The sequence below is a fragment of the Pongo abelii genome, chromosome 8 (genome assembly GCF_028885655.2).
Source record: "Pongo abelii isolate AG06213 chromosome 8, NHGRI_mPonAbe1-v2.0_pri, whole genome shotgun sequence".
Taxonomy (NCBI): Eukaryota; Metazoa; Chordata; class Mammalia; order Primates; family Hominidae; genus Pongo; species Pongo abelii.
The window spans coordinates 5,041,470-5,060,737 of record NC_071993.2 but is presented as its reverse complement, the minus strand read 5'-3'; the positions used below and the strand labels follow the sequence as shown (position 1 = coordinate 5,060,737).

Genomic DNA, 19,268 nt, shown 5'->3' with positions numbered 1-19,268 from the left:
TTCTGGTCTACTCTCATTCCGTTGATGATCTTAGATATTCTCTGCATTAAATATCACCTCTAGGCTGAGAAATCCCCCAAAAATATTTCTAGCTCAGCTTTTTCCTCCAAATCTTCAATGGAAGATCATAATGTGAACTCTGCATCTCCACGTTAAAGTTTAATGGACATTCACACTTAGCATGTCTCAAAGAAACCTCATGTAAACCACTGCCATCCTGTTCTACCTTAACTTTCTGAGTCTATGGAATGATAATTTCACATCTCATAAACTTGACTGATGTAAGTGTCAAGAAAAGATTGACATTTTTGTTTAAACTTCGTAGTCAAGTGTGTAACACTTAAGCAAATTTTCATATTTCAAACCTCTTTAGCACGTGTAACTCTTTGTTCAAGATGTGAAATAATCATTAGATCAGTCATTTGTAAATACTAAAGCTGCTATGGGCTTTTTCCAGTTCTTCACCGTCCATTTTTATAAAACTCTTATTGTTAAAAACAAAAAAAGTTACTCAGAATTTCTTAAAGACAAACACCTGATTTCAGGAACACTTGAGATGTAAGAAAATTTTATAGGGACCTCCAATCACTAATTTTACTATTTTTTCTCTCAAAGAAATGCTGAAGGGAGGAATTCAGGTTGAATGAAAGGAAATAGTAACTTACAGCCATATAGAGTTAGAAAGACTTCTTGTAAATGTGAATATATGGTAAAATATAAAAACATGTATTTTTGAAATTTTGGATTCTACTCATTATTTTACTTCAAGATTTAAGATATAAATGTATAGAAATAAGTATAATTCTAAGCTAATATATATGCAATGTAGGAAGCTGTAATTACTGACCAAAACTATGTGAAGTGGAGAAAACCTGGGGAAGTGGATGGTTTTATACGAAATTAAAGTTAATTCATATTGATTTAAAGTAAATTGTTATAACTTTATAAAGTTTTTCATCATCACCACAGCAATCACAAAGAGAATAATTATAGAATATATGTAAGAGGAAATGAGAAGGGAATCCAAATTTCATTAAAAAAAATCATGCCACCTCACAAAATGGTAACAGTGGATATGAAGGATAGAAAGCTATAAACCTGGTAGGAGAACACTGAAAATGGCACAAGTGACTCCTTCCCTGTCACCAATGACAGTCATGTGTTGCATAACGCCTGGGCTATCTTCTGAGAATGGCTTTGTTGGGCAACTGTGTCACTGTGGGGACATGACAGCATTAGAGAGAATTCTCTCAAACACTGTCATGGCCTTATCAACTATGCTTCTGTAATATTCTAAATCCTTTGCTGCCATTCCAACAATGTCTACATTTTCCTAAGAAATGGAATCCATTTCACCAAACCACTTTTCTTGCTCATCCATAAGAAACACTTGTCATTTGTTAAAATTACATCATGAGAGTGCAAGCATTCAGTAACATGCAAGCTCCAGTTTGAATTCTAGTTCTCTTGCTATTTCCACCACATCTGCAATTACTTTCTCTACTGAAATCTTGCATTCCTCCAAGTCATCCAGGAGGGTTGAATTCACTCCTTCCAAACTCCTGTTCAAGTAAATGTTTTGCCCTCCTGTCACGAATCATGAATATTTTTAATGGATCTAGAATAGCAAATATTTTTCAGAAGGTTTTCAATTTTCTTTGCCCAGATTCTTCAGACCAATCACTATGGTAGCCATATATTTATGAAATGTATTTCCTGAACCATAAAACAAGAACATCAAAATTATTCTCTGACCCATGGGAGACGAATGCATGTTGTATTAGCAGGCATGGAAACAGCAGTAATCTCTTTCAGCCTCTCTATAAGAAAGCTATTGGTTGATTAGGTACATTGCCAAAACGCAGTCCTGTTGGGAAAAAGCCCCCAAAATCTGGCCATAAATTGGCCCCAAAACTGGCCATAAACAAAACCTCTGCAGCACTGTGACATGTTAGTGATGGCCATAACGCCCACGCTGGAAGGTTGTGGGTTTAGGGGAATGAGGGCAAGGAGCACCTGGCCCACCCAGGGCAGAAAACCGCTTAAAGGCATTCTTAAGCCACAAACAATAGCATGAGCGATCTGTGCCTTAAGGACATGCTCCTGCTGCAGTTAACTAGCCCAGCCTATTCCTTTAATTTGGCCCATCCTTTGGTTTCCCATAAGGGATACTTTTAGTTAATTAAATATCTATAGAAACAATGCTAATGACTGGCTTGCTGTTAATAAATATGTCAGTAAATCTCTGTTCAGGGCTCTCGGCTCTGAAGGCTGTAAGACCCCTGATTTCCCACTTCACACCTCTATATTTCTGTGTGTGTGTCTTTAATTCCTCTAGTGCCGCTGGGTTACGGTCTCCCCGACCGAGCTGGTCTCGGCATAGTACTATTTTCAAAAAATTGGTTTTCTTTTGCTGAGCAGGACTCCTTAACAGTGGGCTTAAAATATTCAGTAAACCATTATTTAAGGAGATGTGGCTTAAATATCTAGGCTTTCTTGCTTATTTATAGAACACTTGCATTGTAGATGTAGCTTAAATCTTAAGGACCCTAGGATTGTTGGAATAGTAAATGAACATCATACTTAGGAATATAGATAGCCAGGGAGGGGAAAGATCTCTACAAGAAAAAATTTAAAAACTACTCAAAGAAATCAGAGATAACACAAATGACAAAACAAGTACGGGGCAGCAAAAGGTAACAGATGTCAACTATGAGATCTCATCAAGAACTAAGAAAATGGAGAAAAGTACTGGATGGCAGATGGGAGGCACTGTTAGCATGCCTCTCCTACCTGGAAGGACAAATTAGTATGTAGAGATTTACACTGTGAATTTTTTTTCAAGAACCAATGCAGGAACTTAACAGAAAAACCAAAAAAAGAATAAAAATCCACATACACTTTGAAGAAGCAGGCACCAGCCTACTCCATGAAACAAGCAAAAAATGTCACATCCCCACATTGTGAGGGGAGATAGTCCACTCCAGAGCACACATCCCCACTGGGAATCCGGAAATTCAGGCCACAAGAGAAGGCTTTAATCCTATGCAGAGTGGGAATGGATTTAGTGAGCCAGTGAAATATACAAATAGAAGCAGCAGGAGTGTGAACTCAGGGAAGCCATTTCTGACTACATGTCACAGGGGCCCTTGGCGAAGTCAGCTAATGATCTCAGAGAGGGGTCACAGGGTAAAAGAAGCTCCCAGCTGAATTTTTGTGATATAATCTCAAGTGAGGACACGTGCCCTTGAGCGGAACCCACAGGGGAGAGCTGGAAGTGCATTGCAGACAAGAGCGCAGAAGCTGGGTGTCCAGCCTTGTGGGCAGACCGGGAGGGACGTGGCCTGAAAGCCATGGTTATTCTCTATGTGGGAAAGCTGATGACCTGGGGCTGGTCTGAGTTCTGTGCACAGATTGCCTGGATGTAAACCTGGCACTGCTAGCAGAGCATTACAGGAATGAAAGGAATGAAAACTGCCTTGCCAACTCCATGCGTGCTGGGTGAAGCTCGCTGCCGCCCACTACTTCCCACTCCCTTTGTGAACTCTTCTGTGCAGCAGAGGCAGTTAAACTCTCTTCTGGAACATTACCCAAGCAGCCTGAGAACCACCCCTTGGCCCTCACAGGGGCTGCAGCCTGCCTCATCCAAGGACAGTTAGAGTGCCGACCCACCTAATCCTGGACCCACTGGTGGTACCCATCCACCCATCCTGGTAGCTTAACACAAAGATACACTTTTAGGAGCTTCATACTCCCCCTTCCCCCATTGCCTGAGAAACCACTTTCCCCGGGCAACTTAGGGCAAGCTCAAATCCCACTGCTACCACCACAGCTGGTGCTCTTTTGCAAGTGCCACCTCCTAGCTGGAGACCAACCAACACAGTCCACACAGCACCTCAAGGAAGAATAAATAGAACTGTTCCCAGGAAGGAGAAAATGCCTGCATGACCTCAGCTATTACCGCTGCGTACCACATCCTGTCCAATCAGAGGTCTTGAGTCGGTCCACATGACAAGTTCACTGCTCATATAACCAGCATTCAAGAAAGCCAGCACACTAAGCCTACCTACATCCAAGGAATCTCCGAGTCTACGTTGCTTCCCGCCACCTCAATCAGAGCTGGTGCTGGTATCCACTGCTGGGAGAGTTGAGGACAGGTCACATCACTGGATTCTTTGCAAACAAATCCAGCACGAGCCTGGAGTCTGGGAGCCCCACTGGGCGGCTAGGCCCAGAAGAGCAGTAGCAATCACTGTAGTCCAGCTCTCTGGAAGTCCCATTTCGAGGGTAGGGAAAAGAGTACCACATAAGGGAACACCAGTGGGACAGAAAAACCTGAACGGCAGCCCTTGAATCCCAGCTCTTTCCACTGTTGGGAAGTTTCTTACAGCAGACAAACAACTGCAGAATTGGGTGCAGTAGGAAAAGCCTGCACCTCTGCCCCAACAGGCAGGCAGCTTCTGTGACTGAGAAAGGTCCTGGAGAAGCAGTCCTTGTTCCCCGCTGGTGCACCATTGTAGACACAGCTGGGGCTTATCCCACAGGATCGCAGAGTGGATGCACCTATAGAGAGCCTTCCTGGAACAATTCATGATGATTGCACCCCCACAGGAGAAGCACTCTCCAGGTGAATGCCATCAGCCTCCTCTCCTTTCTTGGTCCTGGCCAAGAGCTACAATGAGCAGCGAATCAGAGAGAACATGCAGGTGAGGAGCGGGGCTGTGGGCCTCAGGGCTCCTGCACAGTGTCCTTCAAACATGTGCTTCTTGTAAGGTTCTGAGGACACCCTTGGGCCATCTCCTTTTCCCTGGCATATTCTATGCACAAATGTTTTGTGTTCATCATAAGGGTTTTCCACTCTACCACAGGAAAGACAGCATGGGTGGAGAGAATTAGGATGGGACCAAAACAAGAGATTTGGGTTTCAGCATTGAGTTGACAATTTACTTTGTATCCCCCTGCCCGGGACATCTCCTTTTCTTCATTTTCAAAAACAAGGAGTTTAATTATGTGTTCTTTAGTCTTCAAATCATTGTGAATTTCTTTCTTTTCCATATATACTCACGTAGTATATACTTCTAATATTCTCTTAGAGTTTTATCTTTGTGAAGTGCTTGTTAACTCTCTGACTCTTATTGGGTGGTTTGTCCTGTTTTTATGCATAGGAGATCATGATTATACTAATACTTCGGGATATAAAGCAAACCCTCTTGACATACAGGCTTTAATACAAAGCCATTTATTTAACTCATATTCCATGTTTAGAAAATTGGCCTGGGCTCAGCCTGAATGTTGCCCAGTCCTGTTCCTGGCTGGGCTCTCATGTGTGTGCAGGGCAGTGAGGCAGCTCTGCTTCAGGATGTCCATGGGGCATCTGTCCGGGTGCCTCCGTCTCCTCCGTGCAGTTCTTCATCCTCCAGCCATCCAGCCCAGGCTTCACCTCAGCACGTCTCCCAGCAGTGGATACCAGCACCAGCTCTGATTGAGGTGGCAGGGGAGTGACGTAGACTCTGAGACTCCCTGGCTGTAGATAGGCTTAGTGTGCTGGCTTTCTTGAATGCTGGTTATGTGAGCAGTGAACTTGTCATGTGGACCGACTCAAGACCTCTGACTGGTCAGGGTGTGGTACCCAGTGATAATAGCTGAGGTCATGCAGGCATTTTCTCCTTCCTGGGAATAGTTCTATTTATTCTTCCTTGAGGTGCTGTGTGGACTGTGTTGGTTGGTCTCCAGCTAGGAGGTGGCACGTGCAAAAGAGCACCAGCTGTGATGGTAGCAGTGGGATTTCAGCTTGCCCTAAGTTGCCCGGGGAAAGTGGTTTCTCAGGCAATAAGGGATGGGGGGGTATGAAGCTCCTAAAAGTGTATCTTTGTGTTAAGCTACCAGGATGGGTGGATGGGTACCAGGGTTATGGTACCCATATGGGTGGATGGGTCCAGGGTTATGTGGGTCTGCACTCTAACTGTCCTTGGATGAGGCAGGCTGCAGCCCCTGTGAGGGCCAAGGGGTGGTTCTCAGGCTGCTGGGGTAATGTTCCAGAGGAGAGTTTAACTGTCTCTGCTGCACAGAAGAGTTCAAAAAAGGGAGTGGGAAGTAGTGCGCCGCTTACAGCTTGCAGCGAGTTCTCAGACAATTGTAGCTGAGCGGGCCGGGGACGGGGGTGGGGCACAGCTCTTCTAAGAAGGTCCCCCCAGCAACCCTCCGCCAAGTACTTATTGAAAGGGCTTGTTAAACCACAAACATCCACTAGATGGCTTTATGAGGTCAGGTCGTGAGGCACCTGTGGCCTTGTAAGAGCACTCAAACCGCATTCTCAGGAGGCCGTTTTCAGCATTCCTTATCACACCACACACACCACTCCCTGTCCTGTTTTCAAGGTCAAGGAGTTTCATTCTCAGCACAAATAACATACACACAGTGCCTCAGTATTTTTCCATGCCCCGACCTCAAATGCCATGTACATAAGGTTGAATAGCTTGCCGTGCGCCCCCCACAGTGAGCCTCACCCAGCACCTATGCAGTTGGCAAAGCTATTTTCATTCCTTTCATTCATGCAGTGCTCTGCTAACAGTGCCAGGTTTATAAACATCCAGGCAGTCTGCGCACAGAACTCAGACCAGCCTCAGATCATCAGCTTCCGGGCAGAGATAATAACCATGGCTTTGAGGCCACATCCCTCCCAGTCTGCCCACAAGGCTGGACACCCAGCTTCTGTGCTCATATCTGCAATGCACTTCCAACTCTCCCCTGTGGGTTCTGCTCAAGGCACTTGTCCTCACTTGAGATTATATCACAAAATTCAGTTGGGAGCTTCTTTTACCCTATGACCCCTCTCTGAGCTCATTAGCTGACTTCGCCAAGGGCCCCTGTGACATGTAGTCAGGAATGGCTTCCCTGAGTCCACACTGAAGACTGGGAATGCCTGCAAGGCACTTTCTGATGCTGCTTCTATTTGTATATTTCTCTGGCTCTCTAAATCCATTCCTACTCTGCATAGGATTAAAGCCTTGTCTTGTGGCCTGAATTTCCAGATCCCCAGTGGGGATGTATACTCTGGAGTGAACTCTCTCCCCTCAGAATCTGGGGATGTGATGGTTTTTTCTTATTTCATGGAGTAGGGTTGCGCCTGCGACTTCTTCAAAGTGTATGTGAAATTTTTTCATATTTCTGTTAAGTCTCTGCATTGGTTCTTGAAAAGAAATTCACAATGTAAATCCCTACACACTAATCTCCAAGTGGGAGAGGCATGCTCACACTGCCTCCTATCTGCCATCTGGTACTTTTCTCCATTTTCTTAGTTCTTGATGAGATCTCATAGTTGACATCTGTTACCTTTTGCTGCCCCTGTACTTGTTTTGTCATTTGTGTTATCTCTGATTTCTTTGAGTAGTTTTTAAAATTATTTCTTATAGAGATCTTTCCCCTCCCTGGCTAACTATATTACAACATATGATGTTCATTTACTATTCCAACAATCCTAGGGTCCTTAAGATTTAATCTATATCTACTCTTCAAGTGTTCTATAAATAAAGCAAGAAAGCCTAGACATTTAAGCCACATCTCCTTAAATAATGGTTTACTGAATATTTTAAGCCCACTGTTAAGACTTACTGCTCAGCAAAAGAAAAACAGTTTTTTGAAATTAGAACTGCCTATCGACAAGGTACCTAATCAACCAAGAGCTCTCTTACAGAGAGGTTGAAAGAGATTACTGTTCTTTCCATGCCTGCTAACACAACAATGCATTCTGTTTCCCATGGATCATAGAGTAATTTTGATGTTCTTGTTTTATGGTTCAAGAAATACATTTCATAAGTCTACGGCTACCATGGTGACTTGTCAGAACCTGGGCAAAGAAAGTTGAAAACCTTCAAAAAAGATTTACTATTCTAGATGCCATTACAAACATTCATGATTCGTGACAGGAGGGCAAAACATTTACTTGAACAGGAGTTTGAAAGAAGTGAATTCAACCCTCCTGGATGACTTGGAGGAATGCAAGATTTCAGTAGAGAAAGTAATTGCAGATGTGCTGGAAATAGCAAGAGAACTAGAATTCAAATTGGAGCTTGCATGTTACTGAATGCTTGCACTCTCATGATGTAATTTTAACAAATGAGAAGTGTTTCTTATGGATGAGCAAGAAAAGTGGTTTGGTGAAATGGATTCCATTTCTTAGGAAAATGTTGTAGACATTGTTGGAATGGCAGCAAAGGATTCAGAATATTACAGAAGCATAGTTGATAAGGCCATGACAGTGTTTGAGAGAATTCTCTCTAATGCTATCATGTCCCCATAATGACACAGTTGCCCAACAAAGCCATTCTCAGAAGATAGCCCAGGCGTTATGCAACACATGACTGTCATTGGTGACAGGGAAGGAGTCACTTGTGCCATTTTCAATGTTTTCCTACCAGGTTTATAGCTTTCTATCCTTCATATCCACTGTTACCATTTTGTGAGGTGGCATGATTTTTTTTAATGACATTTGGATTCCCTTTTCATTTCCTCTTGCATATATTCTATAATTATTCTCTTTGTGATTGCTGTGGTGATGATGAAAAACTTTATAAAGTTATAACAATTTACTTTAAATCAATATGAATTTAACTTTAATTTCATATAAAACCATCCACTTCCCCAGGTTTTCTCCACTTCACATAGTTTTGGTCAGTAATTACAGCTTCCTACATTGCATACATATTAGCTTAGAATTACACTTATTTCTATACATTTATATCTTAAATCTTGAAGTAAAATAATGAGTAGAATCCAAAATTTCAAAAATACATGTTTTTATATTTTACCATATATTCACATTTACAAGAAGTCTTTCTAACTCTATATGGCTGTAAGTTACTATTTCCTTTCATCCAACCTGAATTCCTCCCTTCAGCATTTCTTTGAGAGAAAAAATAGTAAAATTAGTGATTGGAGGTCCCTATAAAATTTTCTTACATCTCAAGTGTTCCTGAAATCAGGTGTTTGGCTTTATGAAATTCTGAGTAACTTTTTTTTTTGTTTTTAACAATAAGAGTTTTATAAAAATGGATGGTGAAGAACTGGAAAAAGCCCATAGCAGCTTTAGTATTTACAAATGACTGACCTAATGATTATTTCACATCTTGAAAAGAGAGTTACACATGCTAAAGAGATTTGAAATATGAAAGTTTGCTTAAGAATTACACACTTGACTACTAAATTTTAACAAAATGTCAATCTTTTCTTGACACTTACATCAGTCAAGTTTATGAGATGTGAAATTATCATTCCATAGACTCAGAAAGTTAAGGTAGAACAGGATGGCCGTGGTTTACATGGGATTTCTTTGAGTCATGCTAAGTGAATGTCCATTAGACGTTAACGTGGAGATGCAAAGTTCACATTGTGATCTTCTATTGCAGAATTTGGAGGAAAAAGCTGAGCTAGAAATATTTTTAGGGGGATTTTTCAGCCTAGAAGTGATATTTAATATTTAATGCAGAGAATATCTAAGATCAGCAGAATGACAGAAGACGAAAAATAATCCAAAAAATTGGTCTAGCGCCCTCCAAAGTTTATGGCCTCCTCCAATTTTATAGAGTAAGTAATTTATGGAAAAAATTATGAACTGCAACACTTGCTGGGATGCCTATCAGCTCTGAGATATGGCTTCAGAAGGAATCTCTGATGGGGTTAACGTGGCTACCAGAGTAAGAATAGTGGAGAGTAAATGTGTTAGAACGTGTGCCCAGGTTAAAAACCACTGTCCTTCTCATAATGCTTTGATCATTAAGGCATGAGATTATCCCAAGTTTTCAAAAGTGTTTTCTAAAATGAAAATCATGTCTTCATGATTAGCTGATTTATTTAGGTCCCCTGAAAATTATGTATAAGAATTAAATGCCTTTGTAAAAGTTGTTCTTAAAATTTACCAAAGTTTGAAAGCAGTGTGCTGTTTTACATAGCCTGTTTCCAAAAGACGTTTGAAGTCTTGGAACATTTGATTTATTAGATGTATTATTTCCCATTTTAATCTTGAGTGCAATACATAAAGGCTTCGGGATATTTTTGTTTTATACTTGTAACTATGCCATGTTTAATGTATAAAACATTTAAAAGATTGAATATCACAAATGAATAGTACATTTTTACAATCTAAGAATATTTTCTAAATATGAGCTATTCAGGGGAATGTGATTAGTCAATGATATCTTCGATGTCCTGCCCCACCACAAACCAATAGGGTCAACACTGTGACTGGGCACACATCAAACATTCAGGCCTTACTCTCAGCTGTGGGGTTTGTTAAAACAATGTGGAAAGTTTCCTTTTATGGACAAGATATAATGATCAAAAAAAAGGGTGTTGATATGTTTTTCCAAGCAGAGATGTACTCGACTCTCTCCTATTTAACCTCCTCATACCTGACTTCTAATCACTTTTCCTGGTGGGTGCCCTCCCATCTCCATAACCCCCCTGTCACAGGGATGCCTCCTCCCAAGGTTCCAGAAACTCTGACCCTCGCACTGCTGGAGGGAGCCCATGAATTGCTGGTCAATATTGTTCACCCTCTAGACCCCATGCTGCGTGTGCTTCTTCCTGCAAGAGCTAGAGAGGCACTGACTGATAAATACCTGTCACCTGCCCCTTTCCCAGAGGTTGAAACTCCACCCACTCCCACTGCAGAAATGAATCTTAAATGGTTGTTATCATCTTCCAACCCCGGCCCTAAACATATAGGCAAATCACAATTTGGGGGCACTAGTGTGTCAGAAGGAGAGAAAACATAGAAGTTATGGAGACCAAAGTAGGTGAAGAATTTTTAGGAGAGAGCATTTAATTTTTTCAAAATGAAAAACAAAATTATTGTATTTCTTTTCTGGCTGGTGGGCTTAGCTGTAGCTTACTGAAGTTGCCAAGCAGGAGAGATTTAACCAGAGGCGATGTGTCCAGTCACCAGCATAGAGACATCCTCTGTGTCACCATCCACATGCAGGGCTTTCTGGTAGACCTCATGTGTCACCATCCACATGCAGGGCTTTCTGGTAGACCTCATGCAATGCCCTCCATGTTAATATTCATCAGAAAATGGATAATTAGGGGGGCCAGCAAAACTGGAAAGAGAAAAAAAGTGTACACTCTGAATGGCAATGACTCCATTACTAGCAGGTAGCACAGTGATTTCTAGGAAGCTGCCACTAGTGTAGATGTTAAGAAGTTCATTTTCTGACTGCTCTAGAATCTGTGTTTCTTTGTTTAATGAATGTGACTTTATCATATCTGTGTTTTCAAAATAAAGAATCATTTAATTCTATTCCCCTGCCTGGAACTTAACACATAAAACACACAAAGTGAAATGTTCAAACCTGTTTCTCTACATCTCTCAGCAACAGATCTCACATCTGTCAACAAAGCAAAGAGATATTCTGACCTTTTCTATTTCAAATTCTCACTAAAAACAGGAACTCCTTCTGCCTTACATTGAAGAGGAATAAGGAAGATATATGCTCATCACTAATAAACAATTTTGAGTGTGATGATTATACTGGTAGTAATTGTACTTTATTGTATTACTTTACATATTACTTACTACCTGCCTATCATATGCAACACACTTGGTTAGATTCAGAAATGCAAATTGTTGTTTATGATATAGGGCCCAATATTCAAAGAGCTACAATGCATAAACCATTTTATAGGTAGACATAATCCAAAATGTAAAGACACAGATAAATGACTGCTCACATATATGGTTATAACTTCTTAATTAGGGAATTGAGCCTATCCTTTGTGATTACACCAAGAGCAAACACTTGGAAGCTCGCAAGTGGTTTACTCCAGACCATATTTGAGTTCTACAAAATAACACTAGTGATTGATTTCATGATCATAAAAAACATTAATCAGTTGTAAACATTTCTAATGCTTGCCACTTTTCCTTTTCTTTTTATCATTTCCACTTTGATTTTGTATTTTCCTCTAAATGAATAAAATACTACTAATAATATCTACCAAATTTTGGGTACTTATGATGTGCCATTGTGCTTGTTTTTTTCACACATTATCTCATCATCTCTATTACTTGTTAAAATCTCCACTGCCATCAGTTACATAACTTCTTTTTCCCTCATTATATGAATGACCTTCTATGAATCCTAGAACCTTAGAACATAGAGGAATAGTAAACGTCTGTTACTGGCTATAAATTATCTCCAACAATGGTGCTTTTGCATCTACACTCTGCATTTGATTTTAACACTTCTTCATTCTCTGCACTGAGATCTCCATATTGCAGAACACCAAGGCCAAGTGCTCCTATTCGCTCCACTGAGACAGACTTTCTGGAGGCAAATGCAGTGTTTGGCTCATGGGCAAACATGCAAAGAAAGGCACGAGAAAGGTTTGAAATGATAAAAAATGCTAAATTGACAGGATCCAGCAAGCAATTCCATGTGAAGGAGGTGGGAATTGGAACCTGGCACACAAGATTGACAGAACTGCCTTTGATCTGGTAAGACATTGAGCAGGTTGGGAAGAACAAGATATAAGCACAGATTTGGAAACATCTAATGTGACCACATGGGCAATATCCAAAGTGTGTACACTAGACAGTAGTACAAACGGCAGGCCTACGTGGAAGGTGCAGATTCAGCAATGATCTTGGCTGCTCTGGAAAGTTCCCTGGCGTCACGAGAGCAGAGGCACAGGTTGACCCACGCTCACCCCAGGCCACTCTCCCTGCCAGAGAACAGAGCTCTGGAGTGAATCCAGGAGGAGACTTCCAGAAAGCTCCTGTCTCACCTCTGTCTCACCTCTGTCTCACACTGGCCTCTGTGCCCCCGGTGTGGAGGTCACTCTCAACACCCATCCTACATTCCTCCTCTGAAAATAAATTAGGACATCCATCACCAAAATTACTTACATATCAAGGGTCAAATATCGCATATTTCTGTTTAGGCCATCTATGGTTTTCATGTCCTCTGAAGTCAACTGGAAGTCAAACACCTATCAAAGTAATAGAAAACTTTAATTATTTTTAGATTACATCATTGCCAATTGGAAACAACCAAGTTCATCAGACAGTAGGGTGCAGAGACAATACTTAAAAGATTGATACGTTTCCAAAATTTATGAAAGACCTCTCTAAACACTCAAGTGGTCAATGAAAACCAGTCAAAAAATAAGCAGAAATCCATTCCCAGATGAAATATTTTGAAACTGCACAACACTTCAGACAAAGGGAATATCTCAAAAGAAGCTGAAGAAGAAACAGAGCTTACTTTGTGCCCACATGATAGGGTCATGTACCTAGAAGACCCACAAGAATCTAGAGGCAAATTTTGTAATGTCAAGCATAATTTAGGAGGTTTGATGAATAACATTGAATATCTATCTCTCCAGTGAACAGGTATAATAGGAAAAATTAGTTTTCAACATAACTCAAGCCAATAATTGTCTAAATACTAATGATTTCACATGCAAAAGGCGTGGGTACTCACTGTGTAAATTTGAGAGACTGTAAATATCAAAAAGATGTCACTCTTTCTAATACATTAAATCAAATAAGTGTAGAAATCCATAGGGAAAGTGAAGGAGTGTCACAGAAAATGAGAGAAAGAGAGTAAAAAATGACAGCAATATAACACTTGATGAATCTAGGTAAGAGGATTTGTTGCATTATTCTTTTAATATTTCTATATATTAGAAAATCCATAAAACAAAAATGAAAAGTTATCAACAACTATTAAAATCATCAGTAACAGAAAGATATGAAATTAATTATATATTTATTAAAAGACCATTTATTAATAAGTGGGAAATTCATATTATGATTGTGGATTGGAAATCTCAATATTGTCAAAGATTTAGTTCTCTCCACATTGATCTGCAGGCTTATTACAATGTCAACAAGAGACTAAACATTTACTTGCTTGTGGAAGTTAATAAGATGGTTCAAAATTTTAAATAACACATTAGTCAAGAATAGCTAAGGTATTATTAAATAAATGAAGAAGTTAGAAAAATATTTGTACCATATTAGAAGTGAAACTTACTTTTTAACATCATAGTACAGAAAAGTGAATAAGTTAACTGAAGATGGAAGAGAGGCCAGATAATTCCTCATGGACATTTCATATATGTTACAGGTAAAAAAATTCAAGTTATGTGAGCAAATATGAACTTTTCAATAAATGTTGGTGGGAGATTTTGCTAAAAATTCAAAAATTAGATATGCATATTTGGATTCTTATTTCACATAATATTTAAAAAGTCAATCCCATTAGAATTAACCAAATTTATAAGGAAAGAATATTAACAATTTTGTAAGATAACACAGTAAAATATTGTGATATTCCCAATGTAGGATAAGACACAACACTCACCAAGCACAAGAAAGAGGCATGAAAAATTAGTCTACATGAAGGATAGAAACTTTTGTTTGTGAAAACGTAACCACAGAGAATATGACAACACAGGTAAAATTTGGGAGATGTTATTTCAAGAATACATTCAAGTCTCTAAAGAATTAATATCCAGAATAAATACATATATATGTATGGTTTCTAATTAATCTAAACATATATATAATATAACACATGTCACATATCATATATATCTATATATACTAGATGAGTTAGAGAACATATACATATGTATAAATACTGATAATTTCCACAGTCTTTCATAACATTTCCTTTTAGTTTTGTGGGTTTTCTAATGTCTAAAAATATTTTAAAAATAATATAGTAAAGGCCATTGCCTAGATTCACCAACTGTTTCATTGTCATTTTTTACTTTCTTTGTCATTCTCTGTATCATTATTTCAGAGTATCCTATGGATTTCTACACTGATTTTACTTAACGTTTTAGCAAACAGTGACATATATACATACACATGATATATGTCACATATGACATAGGTTTTATAATATATATCATATATGATGTATATTTCATGTATCTATATATAACTCATTAGAAAACATACATATATATGCATGTATTCTGGATATTAATTCTTTAGAGTTGGATGTATTCTTCAGAATGTATGAAATAATATATCAATTTATATATATTCACACTCATACATATAACTATTAATATGTTATTTTACACATATCATATAAGTGATAGATTAATTAGGAACATGCCCTCTAACAATCACATGTCCCTGTATCCACTTGCTTGGCTATATGAATTTCCAGCTCCTTCTTTTTTTTTTTTTTTTGAAAAAAAATTTTGAAAAAAAATTTTTTTTTATTTATTATTATTTTTTATTTTTTTTTCTTCTTCTTCTTCTTCTTCTTCTTCTTATTATTATTATTATTATTATACTTTAGGCTCTATGGTACATGTGCGCAATGTGCAGGTAAGTTACATATGTATACATGTGCCATGCTGGTGCGCTGCACCCACCAACTCGTCATCTAGCATTAGGTATATCTCCCAATGCTATCCCTCCCCCCTCCCCCCACCCCACAACAGTCCCCAGAGTGTGATGTTCCCCTTCCTGTGTCCATGTGTTCTCATTGTTCAATTCCCACCTATGAGTGAGAATATGCGGTGTTTGGTTTTTTGTGGTGTGTGTTTCCCCACCCCTTGAGTCTGACCTGTCCTGTAACTTGCATTAGGTGATAGAATTTCCCAGAAGCAAAGTTTGGCAGCTCTGAGCCTAGACCTGAAAAGGCTTTGCATGTTTCCACTCACTGCCTTGGGGTCGTGCCCTGTGCTGAGGTGAACCCTGGGCTGGATGGCTGGAGGATAAAGAACTGCATGGGAGGGGGGAGCGCTCACACAGATGCCCCAGGGACAAAGCAGAGCTGCCTCACTGCCCTGCACACACATGAGAGCCCGGCCAGGAACAAACAGAAGGAATGGACTGAGTTTAGGCTGAGCCCAGGCTAATTTTCTAACCATGGAATCTTGAGCTCAGTAAATGCTTTTGCATTAAGCCTCTATATTAAGTGGTTTTGCGTTATATCCTAAGGTATTGGTATAAATATGGTCTCCTACACATAAAAATAAAGACACACAACCACATCGCAAAAAACAAACAAAAAAAAAGGCAGAGTTAAACAAGCACTTTGCAAAGATAAATTTCTAAGAGAATAAATATAAGGAATTTATACTACATAAACATACAAGAAGAAAAATCCACCATGATTTGGAGACTAAAGAACATCTAATCAATGCTTCATTATAGAAAATAAAGAAAAGGACATATCCCTAGCAGAGGGATATGGATATCACTGACTTAACGCTAACCCAAATCTCTAGTTTTGATCCCATCCTATTTCTCGTCACCTCTGCTGCCTCTCCTGTGGTAGAGTAGAAGAAACCCTTATGATGTACACAAAGAGTTCATGCATAGGAAATACAGGGAAATGGAGCTGGCCCAAGGCTGTCCTGAGAGCCTTACAAGAAGCACACATGTGAAGGACACTGTGCAGGAGACCTGAGGCCCACAGCCCCGCTCCTCACCTGCATGTTCTGTCTGATCCGCTGCTCATTGTAGCTCTTGGCCAGGACCACAACCCCACGCTGAAGCTGGTAGCGCAGGGCAATCAGGGCTGGGGTTCGCTTGTGCTTTTTTGCCAAGGCACAAAGGACTGGGTCCTCCAAGAGAACCGGGGAGTTCGGGTCCACCCTGGAAGGAAAGGCAGAAATGCTGAAGCCCTGAGGCTGGGGATAGTTTGTTAGGCGGCTCCCTAAACAGACTAAGGCGTCCACTCTGCACCAGAGCTTCTCAAGTGAGGCCCCTGAACAGCAGCCTCAACATCGCCTGGGATCTTGTCAGAAATGCAAATTCTTCCCTCACCCCAAGTCAGCTGTGAGTGAACTCCAGGAAACAGCATGATCTGATTAAATTTTTTTGTTTTTTTTTATCAAACCGGTGTTTTAGGTAAACTTCCTGTATCTCTTATTACCATTTTTCTTCTCGATGGGATCCCAGAGCACTATAGGCAACCAGAACAATGTCTTTTGATTTGCAGAAATCCAGCAGTTTTCTCTGGTTGAAGTAAGGATGACATTCCACCTGCAGATGAGCAAGATGGAAAAGCATCAGATAATCCAAAAGTTACATTAATATTAAAATCACCAAAGTAAAAGTAGCTGAATAATGTAGAGCGTTAAATTTGAACTGAGGGGCCGGGCGCGGTGGCTCACGCCTGTAATCCCAGCACTTTGGGAGGCCAAGGCGGGCGATCACGAGGTCAGGAGATCGAGACCATCCTGGCTAACACGGTGAAACCCCGTCTCTACTAAAAATACAAAAAATTAGCCGGGCGTGGTGGCGGGCGCCTCTAGTCCCAGCTACTCCGGAAGCTGAGGCAGGAGAATGGCATGAACCTGGGAGGCGGAGCTTTCAGTGAGCTGAGATTGTGCCACTGCACTCCAGCCTGGGTGACAGAGCAAGACTCCATCTTAAAAAAAAAAAAAAAAAATTTGAACTGAGAATATTATTGTCAAGAAATGATCTTTTTCATAAAAATAAATTTTATGCCCCTCTCTCCTAAGAAAATAGAAATGCTGTTTTCAGCACAAGCAACTCTATGAACCCTATCCTGGTTTCTCAATAACTCTGACTACTAGAAGGAGACATGGCCAATTTCAGAGCTGGGTTGAGGTAAGATTCTTTCAGCTTTGGGCATCAAATCGTGCCACAAATCAAGAATTTGGTCAAAGACTCACGAGGGCAGGTCTGAAAGACAGAAGAACTAAATTAATAACCAAAATGTATACATATAAATGTATGTTTTCTAATTCATCTAACATATTATATATATCATATATGCCATCTATGAGATACATATATATCCATATATAATGGATGAACTAGAAAACATACATATACATATAAATACTGATAATTTTAATAGTTTTTCATTACTTTTCCTTTTTGTATGATGGATTTGTATCGTGACATCTCAAATGTCACCAGTGGGTTTCCTATGAAACAAGTGCTTTTGTCTTTTAGACCTACCTTCAGGAGTCTTTGACCAAATTCTTCTTTCATATATACATATATATATGTATGTATGTATATAGTTACTGAGTAGATATGAGCATTAAAAAGTAAGTAAAATGAATTAAAAATCACAGGACAAAAATCCATGAGTCTATAGTGATTAGTGAGAGAATGAGAAAAAGAACAAAAATATTTGTCTACTCTGATGGTAGTCATTATAGTAATTACATTCTCCGTACATTGCTAAATGAAGGAAGACGTTAACTTTTACCTTGACTTAGAGAAATAATAGTTTATTATTTTTACTTGGTGAGAAATTACTTTTAGTAAAATTTCAGGTAAGAATAGTTAAAAAAGTGGTTAAAATTGAAAATTTTTTGTAAAAACCCCGAGGAAATAACAAATTAGAAAACAGAAATACAATACAAAAAAGTTCAAATCACTGATGTATACTCAATCATATGTGAAAATTTGTCATGGGAATATATGACTTCTTCTGTTCAGAATTATCCCCCAGCAGATTACTAGTAATTGTTAAAGAGAAAACATGAGTTAAAAACAACAGATCTGACCATTGTTAGCTTAACCAAGTTTTTAAAACTGGCTTCACCACTAGTGGGGCATTCTGTGATTGTATGTAGTCTAGTGTGGTGCAATTTGAAAAACACGACATGATGAAAATATTTTCTTGCCCCAAACGTTTAAGTCAATGTAATAAAACACTCTCATCTAACTTCTAATTTACAGAAACCTTCAACAACTGGGAAAGACAAGTTAACTGATATCAAAATACAACAATATAAAAACAATTGAATTCTGGTTAAAAAAGAAGAGCTACAAAAGACATTTTGATTAAACAATGAAAAATTCAAATATGGACTGGATACCAAATGACATGAGGGCACTTTAGATGATGTTCTTAGATACAGTAATGACACTGGAACTGGGAGAATATCTTCATTCCTGTGACATGCTTTGAGAGGTCTCCAGGGGTCAACTGTCATCTTTACAATTTACCTTGAAAAGGTTCTAGAAACATTATATATATTTATGCAAATATATCCCTATATAACATTGCAAAATGTTAGTAATTTTGAATATAAATGGTAACATGGGTCTCCAGTATTATTTTTATCAAATTTTTGGAAAGTTTGAAAATTGCCATATTAAAAAATTGGGGAACTACTAGTATTAAAACCACATTAATTTCTCAATGCTTTTATTAAATTATCACAGCATCATATCATTATACCAAATTCACTAATTTTATACATATGTATTTCCACTGTAGATCTTTACTGATTGACTCTAAGTT

The 19,268-nt window shown here is 39.2% G+C and overlaps 1 protein-coding gene across 3 annotated transcripts in view; it reads right to left on the bottom strand.

The window, feature by feature from the left end:
- Window positions 1-8,598: 8,598 nt before the first annotated feature.
- The window catches only part of AKR1C1 (aldo-keto reductase family 1, member C1 (dihydrodiol dehydrogenase 1; 20-alpha (3-alpha)-hydroxysteroid dehydrogenase)), a 36,389-nt gene continuing 25,719 nt past the window's right edge, over window positions 8,599-19,268 (bottom strand). For 2 of the 3 annotated variants that reach the window (XM_054521373.2, XM_054521374.2), the window contains exons 8-11: window positions 16,911-17,020; window positions 16,465-16,630; window positions 12,905-12,987; window positions 10,791-11,096 (exon numbers count right to left, since the gene is read on the bottom strand). In XM_054521373.2, the coding sequence (XP_054377348.1) occupies window positions 11,054-11,096; window positions 12,905-12,987; window positions 16,465-16,630; window positions 16,911-17,020 (402 nt within the window). In that variant the 3' untranslated portion in view covers window positions 10,791-11,053. 3 annotated transcript variants of the gene reach the window in all.